The following is a 10,539-nucleotide window of genomic DNA, read 5'->3' as shown; positions in this document are numbered from 1 at the left end:
TCCTTATTGGAATTGCTTATTTTTTTGTCCTTACTGTGTATCTTCTCTGGAGAATTGTCTATTCATGTCTTTTACCCATTTTTGAATGAGATTATTTTGCTATTGTTAAGTTGTAGTTCTTTATGTAGTCTGGATATTAATTCTTTATCAGATACGTGATTGGCAAATATTTTCTCCTATTCTATGCAGTTTCTTTTATTTTCACTGTCTTTTTTTTGTTGTTGTTTTGTTTTTTTGAGATGGAGTCTGTCTCTGACGCCCAGGCTGGAGTGCAATGGTACAATCTCAGCTCACTGCAACCTCTGCCTCCCAGGTTCAAGCGATTCTCCTGGCTCAGCCTCCCGAGTAGCTGGGATTACAGGTGCCCACCACTGCGCCTGGCTAATTTTTGTATTTTTAGTAGAGACAGGGTTTTGCCATGTTGGCCAATCTGGTTTCAAACTCTTGACCTCAGGTGATCCACCCACCTTGGCCTCCCAAAGTGCTGGGATTACAGGCGTGAGCCACTGCACCCAGCCTCTTTTCACCTCTTAATAGTGCCCTTTGATGCAAAAAAGTTTTTACATTTTGATGAAGTCTTGTCATTTTCCTTTTATTACTTGTACTTTTGGTCACCAGCCAAGAAACCACTACCAATTCTAATGTCCATAAGACTTTCTCTCAGTGTTTTCTTGTAAGAGTTTTACAGGTTTAACTCTTAAGATTAGTTCTTTAAGGCATTCTGACTTAATTTTTGAAAAGGGTGTAATGGAAGGGCATGAATTTTGTCCAGCATCATTCTTTTGCATGTGGATATCCAGGTTTCCTGCACCATTTGTTGATGCACCATGTGTTAGAGTGGGGCTGACACATTTGTAAGATGCAGTGAGCATGAATACATGGGAGCACCATGAATTTATTTACCTGTCTTTACTTCACAGTTGCTTTGAGAAGGCTTTCACTGAGAAACCTAACAGAAATGAATATATGTGACTTCCTATAAAATGAAATTTAAGTAAAATTATACTTTTTAAAATGTTAAGACCGGAGCAAGACTGGAACATCACCAGACAAACAGAAACATAGGCTGAAATGAAGGGTTTCGGTTTATCTTGCTACAAATTCTGTTGGCCCGCAATCTCTTATGCTTATTGCATAAGACAGCCACAGAGTGGGGTGATAGCTCAAATAACCAGTCCCTGGTTTTCTGCTTCAGAAACAAGTTTAAATTCTCTGCTTAGACAGAGTAAGGAAAATAACTGAAAGATGTTGAATGTGAAGTTGGCATCTACAAAGTCAAAGAAGTGAGTAGTAAATGTAAACATCAGGAATCCAAGGAGATTCTATCTTTTTACACAGAAATGGCCTCACTATGCACTGCTGAAGGGAGAAGGTCCCTCCAGGGGACCTTCATGATGAGGAAAAACCCTATATGATGCAGGGGTTTTCTGCTGCAGCCCTAAATTGAATTGTCCTTCGCTCTAAATACAGGTCTCACAAAGTTTTATGTCTTCAATGATTTCACCTGGGCCGAGATTTTGTTTTGTTTTTGATGTGGTTTGTTTTGAGCTGCTGCCTGGGGCTTAGAAAAGTGACTTGGATATTTTGCCAAAATTGTATTTCTTTGGTGGAATTTGAAATCCATGAACACTCTGCTTTCCTGCTGTATCCCCAGAGCGGGTTGAGTACCTTGCACTTCTTCTCAGCACTTCACTAGAAGTGGTAGAAGATTTGGAGTTAGGGCCTCCCTCAATCTCTACCCTTTCTTTAATTCAGAGGATCACAAGCTGTCGAGGGAAGAGTGGTATCTTGGGCCCCCAGTTGATCTGATGAATATTAATATCCAATGTCCTGTAATGAAGTCATGTGTGCATGTAACATCACTTCTGCATGCAGTGTCATGGAAGAGTGGGTTCACGGACCCCAGGTTAAGAGCCTAAGCACTAAAGGCACAGAGCTAGAGCTCTAGGAGGGGAGGGATAGTTGGGGTGGAACGTCGTCTTGTCCTTTAGTCCTGGGGCCTTTTCACTCCTCACATGGTGGGTGGTGGGCATCTGATGTTGATGGAGTTGAGGGAGGGAACTGGCCGGAACTGGGAAAAACAGGGTTGGAGAGATAATTAAGGCGAACATTATTTTTTCTGAGCGTAAGTCATGGCTGGAAATCTGGAGAGCCTGCAGGAGATCCCGCTACCTATACCTGTTTTTTCCTTTTCCCTCAAGCCTCATTTGGGCACAGGCCCAGTGTCAACACCAGGGGGCGCCCACAGACCATGAAGGCACCGCGCAGCTGGGATTGTTTGTGGTGGGCTCCTGGGTCCCTGACTTAATCAGGGAAGCCAAGCTCCTGCAGCCAGGTGGCCTGGATTCAATCTGCAGCTCTGGTCCTACTGACACTTTTCTTCCTGGTGCCTCAGTTTCTTAATCTGTGGAATGGTGAGGACATTACAGCACTTACCTCTGGGGCGGGTTTCTCAACAGCAGCCCTATTAAGAATTTGGGACAGAGAATCCCCTTGTGGTCTGTCCTGTGCATTGTGGGAGGTTTGCCAGCAGCACCCCACTCACCCCCTCCCACCAATCCCCACGTGACAACCGAAAATATCCCAGGATTTTTAGGTCTCCCTTGGGTCTAGAGCTGCATTTAGTCAAGCATTTTCCCACCTGACACTTGAGCTCATCTCTGCTTTGGTCCACATAAGGCCACATTAAAAAAAAAAAAATGTTGTTTCTTTAAAGATTCTAACCATCTTTTAAACAAATCCATTTTCTTCCTTTATTTCTGCATTCAGTTAATCCTTGAAAACCCTTGGTTTAGTATATCTCAAAATGTATCAACTCCAGTTCTAGTAATTAACATATTTGACTTGCATGATATCTGCTATGACTCCTAGTAGAGTTCTGATTCCTTTAGCACAGGGAATATGTTCTCAATTCTGCTCTGGATGACATAAATCAATTTATTTTATTTTACTTGTCTGGGATGTTGCTCCTCACCTGTAAAATGTAAATGTGGACATGGCTTGGATTACTAAGTGGTTTTATTTCTTCATTCAGCTGACATTTGTTGTGTACCTGATGCAAGTCAAATACATGGCATGGTATTGTTTCCTTGATCACACCACAGCAAATGAGAAAATGAGACATTATAGCCAGGTGTGGTGGCACAGGCTTGTTGTCCTAGCTACTCAGAAGGCTGAGGCAGGAGAATTGCTTCAGCCCAGGAGTTTGAGGTTACGGTAAGGTATGATATCACCATTGCATTTCAACCTGGGCAACAGACTCTGTCTCTGAAAAAAAGGAAAAAGACATTGTGAGCTGTCTACATGTACTCTATGTCTCAGGAGACCCATGTCCTGTAATTTTTCTAAATGGCATCTCCATGTGGTCTTTCATGAATGTTTGTTTGGTATTTCTTTTCTATCCTTTTACTTTCAACTTTTCTGTACCTTCTACTATGGTTATTTATTTATTTATTTACTTATTTATTTTTATCCCTCTGCACTATTTGTCTTGTAATTGGAGTGTCTGAGTCCATTATGTTTAATGTCATTGTTAACCTTGTTTAAGTCTGTCCATTTTCATTCACTGCCTTCTAATATTATCTATTTCTTGCTCAACTATTTTTCTTATGTTGCCTTCTTTTTTTATTATTATTATACTTTAAGTTTTAGGGTACACGTGCACAATGTGCAGGTTAGTTACATATGTATACATGTGCCATGCTGGTGTGCTGCACCCATTAACTCGTCATTTAGCATTAGGTATATCTCCTAATGCTATCCCTCCTCCCTCCCCCTTCTGTTGCCTTCTTTAGATGAATAAAAAACTTTGCATTATTGTGGTCTTCTCAGTAAGTGTTCTAGTTACAAATTCTCTTATTATTTCTTTAATTATCTGAGAAAGCACAATAATCTGTGACTTATTATAACCAACAGCAGACCATAACTTCCCTGACTTTCACCTACCTGTGCACACAGCGCAGGGGAGAATCAGTGCTCTGGCTCTGAGACATAGGGGTGGTGGAAGTAGGATAGTGATTGGATGATGAATCTGTAGCTGCAGAGGCATCTGGGCCCTTCACCTGCATTCCTCGTAGATGTCACCTCCACTGAATGCCTGCAATGCCCTCTCCTCTGTATGCTCCTGCCAGAGTCTCCCCATCTCCACTGACAGCAGCTCCACCCTTCTGCTCACTCAGTCCAATACTGTGGGTGTCCTTGATTCTTCTTTCTCACACCACAGATAAATCCATTAGCAAGTGCTGTGAATTCATCCAGAATCCCATCACTTCCCACTATTTCCCCTGCTCACACCCCAGTCAAGGTAAGCAACATCTCCATCCTGGAATACTGCACTCCTTTCCCACCGTTTTCCCCACTGCCACACTAGTCCCCCACCTCTCAATTCTGTTCTCAGCACAGCAGCCAGAGAGAAGCTTTCAAAGGATAAGTCCTACCATGTCCCACTTTCCAAACTGTCCTCCCCATGTCATTCAGAGCAAAGGTCAACATCCTTCCCACACCCTCCAGGGCAACCTGCTCTGGCCACACCTCTGACTTCATTTCAGTTTCTCTCTGTTCAACTCTTCTGGCCTCTTCCTCCTTCCAGGAACACAATTTCCTGCCCTAGTGCATCTGCACTGAAGGTTCCCCTGCCTGAAAAGAACTTGCCCTGACATCCCTGTAGACAACTCCTCACATCCCTCAAATCTTTACTCCAAGTTCACATTTGCAACAAGGCCCATGCTGACCACCCAGCACAACAGCCACCTCCCTGTCCCCACAGCCCACCCTCTGGATCACCTGCCACACAGCACTTGCCACCTTCTAACTCAAGCATTTTCTGTTCTTACTCTGCTTGTACTATATCATCTGCCTGCAGAGGTGTCCAATCTTTTGGCTTCCCTGGGTCACATGGGAAGAAGAATCGTCTTGAGCCACACAAAAAAATACACTAATGACAGCTGATGAGCAGAAAGAATAGAAAAAAGAAAAAAAAATGCGTGGATAATTTTCTTGATATCTGCCACTACAGATAAGCAAAAAAATCATCACATTCAAAGCTGTCCTGGGCCACATGCATCCCGAGAGCTGCAGGTTGGACAAGCTTGCATCTAGGACGTGTACACCACAAGGCCAGAAATTTTTCTGTTTTTACTTTAATGATGTTTTCTAAATGCAAAAACAGTCATATACCTAGCAGACAACAAATGTCAGTTGAATGGATGATCACTGTAGTGCACCCCCCAATTCTAAAGGCAATATCTTTATTAATGTAGACTCAGGCCAAATGTAATTTTGTAGCCGCTACAGAACAATATTATCTCATGTGGACATAAATGCACCAGTGCTTTTCTCACCAGGGCTGCTTTTGTGTCCTCTCTCCCTCCCTCCTCCCACACCAATCCTCCTGCACACTGCAGCACACAACCATATTTGTCTCTTCAGGAAAGATAACCCTAAGCTTATGGGTCCAATAATCCAACCACATATGAATCTAAATTAGACTCTGCTTTACAATCCATGAGTTTGGTTTGGAGCCAGCAATAGGATTACTACAACTCAGGGCAGGAAGAAGAGTAGGAGAGAGAGCAGAAGAGGAGTTCCAACAGAAAGTAACCTACGATGAAAAACTCTGGGACCTCTCCTCTCAGGAAGTTTCGGAATCTGCTTCCTTTAAGAAGGTTGGGGAAGCCAGGCATGGTGGCTTACACCTGTAATCCCAGCACTTTGGGAGGCAGAGGCGGGCGGATCACAAGGTCAGGAGATCAAGACCATCCTGGCTAACATGGTGAAATCCCATCTTTACTAAAAACACAAAAAATTAGCTGGGTGTTGTGGCATATGCCTGTACTCCCAGTTACTACCAGTTACTAGGGAGGCTGAGACAGGAGAATCACTTGAACCCGGGAGGTGGAGGTTGCAATGAGCCAAGACTGCACCCTGCACTCCAGCCTGAGTGAGACTCCATCTCAAAAAAAAAAAAAAAAAAAAGATGGAAAATACAATTGAAAGAGACCTGGAAGGAGGGGAAGAGGTGTAGGGGTCCGAAAATTTTTCTTCTGATAACACAAGAACTTCTATGTGTAGGGACCACCCTAGGTGATATCCAAGTCCATGTGATCACAGGTCCTGGTGGGACAAGGTTCTACTGAAGGGCCAAGGACAATGGAGCAGCAAAGATGACCCAGCTGAGAAGTGACCACATAAAGTTCATGGTGGCCTGAACACCCACTGGGCACAGCCCCATCTACTCTCCTCCCCTGCAACAAATCAGCACAAGAAACACGTGGACTCTGGAAAGTTCTCATGTCTTCCATTTATTTTGTCTCTCAAATTTCAGGAATCTTCTCCTTTAATTAACCCATCAACCTCTCGGAAATAATTTGAAAAAGTAAATTTATACTCAGATTCTAATTTTAATACGGAAGTAAGAAGTTATAGCTCAGTGCACCATAAAGTTGAGACAGAGATGGAGACATCCCAGCCCCTTTTCTGGAACAGGAACGGTGATCGGGGAAGGAATGCAGTTCAGCATGAGGAAGAGGGTCATGGTGGACACAGGGGTGGGCTGGTCTCTGCAGAAAGAGAAGTCAGGGTTCTTGAAGTCACAAAGGGAAGGCGTGAACAAATCTTGCCACTCAGTCCCACACAGGGCAGCTGTCTCACACTACAGAAAAATATTCATGAACAAATTCATATCAGTCACAGTGAGGGGTGACACTTTAAACATCCCATCACATGCTCAATACATCCAAGTCAAAGAAACCTCATAGCACAGCTATGTCCACTGTTCCCCTCAACAACCCACACACATCTGGCCCCCCAGGGTGTCACATTTACAAGCTGTGAGAGACACATCAGAGCCCTGGGCACTGTCACTGCCTGGAGTACAACAAAAACAGGACCTGGTCAGATCCCACAGGAGATGTAGCCAGAGGAGGAACTATTGCCTGAGTGAGCTCCCCGATGGGCTCCCAACCACAAGATCCCAGGGATCTCAGGGATCAACCTCCTTCATACTTACTTGCAGCCTGAGAGTAGCTCCCTCCTTTTCAATCTGTGGGAAGAAAATGTCCTGTGAGAGGCTAGAAAGGTGGCAGGGCCATGAGGTCCTAGAGGAACCTCCTAGTCTTGAACCCTCGAGAAGTTTCCAGAAATGTGTGACTGCAGACCCAGAGCGGGATCAGGAAAAACAAGGAAAGCAGATGTGGGTCCTGGACCAACTGCCCTCCTAAGATCTGTCCTCAGCAGGGACCTTCCCCTGACCTGTGACTGCTGGGGTCAGGTCCCCATCACTACAATCATCAAGGTGATAAATCTGTCCTTCATTGTCACAGGTGCTTTACAAAAGAGCAGGTGCTGGCACACAGGGCCCAGGCTGGGTAGGCCCATAAGTGTGGATGGTGCTTTCCAGTAACCAGGCAGGGCACACTTCTACCTGGGGCTTGAAACCCCCAGTGGGACAAGAAAACTCAGACCCGACTTGTCACCCCTTCGTTACCTGAGCTCTTCTTCCTCCACAGCACAGCAGCGACCACAGCTCCAATGACTACAACTGCAAGGACAACCAGGCCAGCAATGATACCCATGATGGGGATGGTGGGCTGGGAAGACTGCTCTGGGAAAGGAGGTGAAGATGAGGGTCTCTGACCCCCAGGCCCCACCACCGACCCTGTTAAAGGTCTTCAGAGAGGCTCCTGCTTTCTCTAAGAGACATGACACCTCCATCTCCCTCCTTACTCCATCTCAGCATGAGGGGCTCCGGCAGCCCCTCATGCTGCACATGGCACGTGTATCTCTGCTCCTCTCCAGGAGGCACCACCACAGCTGCCCACTTCTGGAAGTTTCCATCCCCTGCAGGCCTGGTCTCCACAAGCTCCACGTCCTGGGTCTGGTCCTCCCCATCCCGCTGCCAGGTCAGTATGATCTCCGCAGGGTAGAAGCCCAGGGCCCAGCACCTCAGGGTGGCCTCATAGTCAAAGACAGGGTGGTGGGTCACGTGTGTCTTGGGGGGGTCTGAAAGGAAGAGTCAGAAAACTCAAGCACTTTGCATCTCTCATGGGACACTCCAGCAGCACCTGGATGTGACCATCCTAAGAATGAACCAGATACCTCGGGTGGGGAAGGGAGCACAGAACCGAGACACCAGCCTGGACACGGGCACCTGGGATAATCTCCTATTCCTTGGAAAGTTCTTGTCTCTGAGTGGGGGAGCAGGGACTTCCGGTTCTGACCTGAGTGGAGGCCTAGGGACTCAGAGGAGCTGGAGTCAGACCCCCACACACATTGAGTGTGAGGCAGAGAACAAGGCCTGAGGGGAAAAGTCCTGGTGCCAAGGCTGCTGTGGGGTCAAAGGGAACCCCTGATCAGTATTCCAGGGATTGTCTTCCCCTCCACTCCCTCAGAGACTTCATCCCTTAATTGTCCCAGAGAGCAGGACGGGCCCTCAGAATCACTCTCTGGTACAGGATCTGGAAACCCAGAAGGCTTCCTCTCCCTCAGGACCAGAGGGAGGGCGATATTCTAGTGTTGGTCCCATTTTCCTCCTCTCCTTGTGCTAGGCCAGCCTGGGAGGTCTACAGGAGATCAAGGAGGCGCCCCACTGCCCCTGGTACCCGCGCGCTGCAGCATCTCCTTCCCGTTCTCCAGGTATCTGTGGAGCCACTCCACGCACGTGCCCTCCAGGTAGGCTCTCCTTTGTTCAGCCACATTGCCCGCCTCACACTTGCGCTTGGAGATCTGAGCCGCAGTGTCCGCTGCGGTCCAGGAGCGCAGGTCCTTGTTCAGGGCGAGGTAATCCTTGCCATCGTAGGCATACTGTTCATACCCGCGGAGGAGGCGCCCGTCGGGCCCCAGGTCGCAGCCAATCATCCACTGGAGGGTGTGAGAACCTGGCCCCGCCCCCTCGGTCAGCCCCGCCCACCGAGCCTCCTCCCCGCCCGGACCAACCCGCAGGGATTTTGGTAACGGCGCCTGGGGTTCTCCCAGGTAGAGGGTCTGGGCGGGTCCTGCGGCCTCGGGGTGGATCCCAGACCCGGAGACTCGGGAGTACCCGGGCCGTCCGTGGGGCATGGAGGTGGGGGGTCGTGATCTGCGCCCTGGGCCGGGGTCACTCACCCGCCTCGCTCTGGTTGTAGTAGCCGCACAGGATCTGCAGGTTCAGTCTGTCAGTCTGTGCGTGGGCCTTGGTGTTCCGTGTCTCCTCTTCCCAATACTCCGGCCCCTCCTGCTCCACCCACGGCGCCCGCGGCTCCATCCTCGGACTCGCCGAGTCGCTGTCGAACCGCACGAACTGCGTGTCGTCCACGTAGCCCACGGCGATGAAGCGGGGCTCCCCGCGACCGGGCCGGGACACGGCGGCGCTGAAATACCTCATGGAGTGGGAGCCTGGGGGCGAGGAGGTGCTGAGATCCGCCCGACCCTCCTCCCGGCGCGGCGCCCCGGGTCCTGCGCCCTCGCCGGGCCGGCCCCTCGCTTCTCCCCGCAGCGGCTGTTTCCCTCCTGACCCCGCACTCACCCGCCCAGGTCTCGGTCAGGGTCAGCGCCCCCGAGAGCAGCAGGAGGAGGGTTCGGGGCGCCATGACCACCATCCTTGGCGTCTGGGGAGAATCTGAGTCCGGGTGGGTGAGCGAGTACTTTAGAACCGGGACCGCGGCGACGCTGATTGGCTTCTCTAAAAACCCGTCACCTAATGGGAGTGAGAACTGGGGCATCCCGGTGAGTATCCAGGAAGAAGGACCGGACACAGGTAGGGAGAAGGAGGAGAGAAACCCTGCGGAGATGGGGAATCCCCAACGCGGGGCCTCCCCAGTCCATACACCGCCTGTGGGGCCTGAGACCCTGAGAGCCACGCCTGGGGCCCTGGGACTTCGCCCTGACCCCGCTACTCTTGTGCCAAGAGCTCTGTCTCAATGTTTCCCTGAGTCTTGGCCCAGGAGCTGTCTGAGAAACCAGGGAGAAACTCTCGGCAAGGGCCCTGTCCCTCTCCCTTCACTTTTCATCCCGGAATCCCTGTCCCTGAACTGGACTCCCTGCCTCCCACTCCTTGCCTGTCCCCCTGTACTCTTCTAGAAGAAAAATCACCCTACGGAGCTTGGTGCCAGAGAGTGAGCTCACCCTGGGATTGTAGGTGTAAAGACCGGTTTTCCCCCCCCCCCTTAAATCTGGAAAAGTTGTGCCTGAATGCATGGATAGAATAGAGACCAGTTTGCTTTTTGTTTATTAACTATAGTGGGTAGCATAATCTTGGTAACCCCTGAATGATCAGGAATCTAACCGGTGAAAAATGTGACTTTGGCCCGTTGGTATATAAATGTATCTAAAAGCACTACAACAGGACTCACAAAGCTCCTAAGTTTCACTTTCCCAGACAATGTATCTGTGACTCCCGCTTGTTGTATTTTAAATTTACCTTCATTCCATAGCCCTGAGTTTCCGTGTGAGTCCAGGACATCTCCTCAATACAAAGTACCACGCTATGTTACTGTATGTTGCAACCAGGAGCCAGCACAAACTTTATTCACCTCACAGTTCTAAGTGTTCGGTGCAGTAACAATG

The 10,539-nt window shown here is 48.7% G+C and overlaps 1 protein-coding gene across 1 annotated transcript; it reads right to left on the bottom strand.

Moving 5' to 3' along the window:
- Positions 1 to 6,283: 6,283 nt before the first annotated feature.
- LOC129039302 (HLA class I histocompatibility antigen, alpha chain G) lies at positions 6,284 to 9,741 on the bottom strand. The gene is made up of 7 exons (XM_054492974.2): positions 9,500 to 9,741; positions 9,100 to 9,369; positions 8,598 to 8,873; positions 7,723 to 7,998; positions 7,484 to 7,600; positions 7,007 to 7,039; positions 6,284 to 6,649 (listed from the first exon to the last, which is right to left on the bottom strand). Exons 1-6 carry the CDS (start codon positions 9,693 to 9,695, stop codon positions 7,035 to 7,037), a joined length of 1,140 nt encoding a protein of 379 aa, XP_054348949.2. The 5' UTR covers positions 9,696 to 9,741; the 3' UTR covers positions 6,284 to 6,649; positions 7,007 to 7,034.
- Positions 9,742 to 10,539: the final 798 nt, after the last annotated feature.

This window comes from Pongo pygmaeus, chromosome 5, assembly GCF_028885625.2.
Source record: "Pongo pygmaeus isolate AG05252 chromosome 5, NHGRI_mPonPyg2-v2.0_pri, whole genome shotgun sequence".
Lineage (NCBI taxonomy): Eukaryota > Metazoa > Chordata > Mammalia > Primates > Hominidae > Pongo > Pongo pygmaeus.
Note: the sequence above shows the minus strand (reverse complement) of the source record. Positions and strands in the feature narration are given on the sequence as shown.

Excerpts from the sequence above, each read along its gene's own strand:
- LOC129039302 (XM_054492974.2), bottom strand. The coding sequence starts at position 9,695 with ATGCCCCAGTTCTCACTCCCATTAGGTGACGGGTTTTTAGAGAAGCCA. Across the intron at positions 7,999-8,597 it reads GGAGATGCTGCAGCGCGCGG|ACCCCCCCAAGACACACGTG; the intron begins GTACCAGGGGCA and ends TCTTCCTTTCAG. Across the intron at positions 7,601-7,722 it reads GCCCCTCATGCTGAGATGGA|AGCAGTCTTCCCAGCCCACC; the intron begins GTAAGGAGGGAG and ends CTCCTTTCCCAG.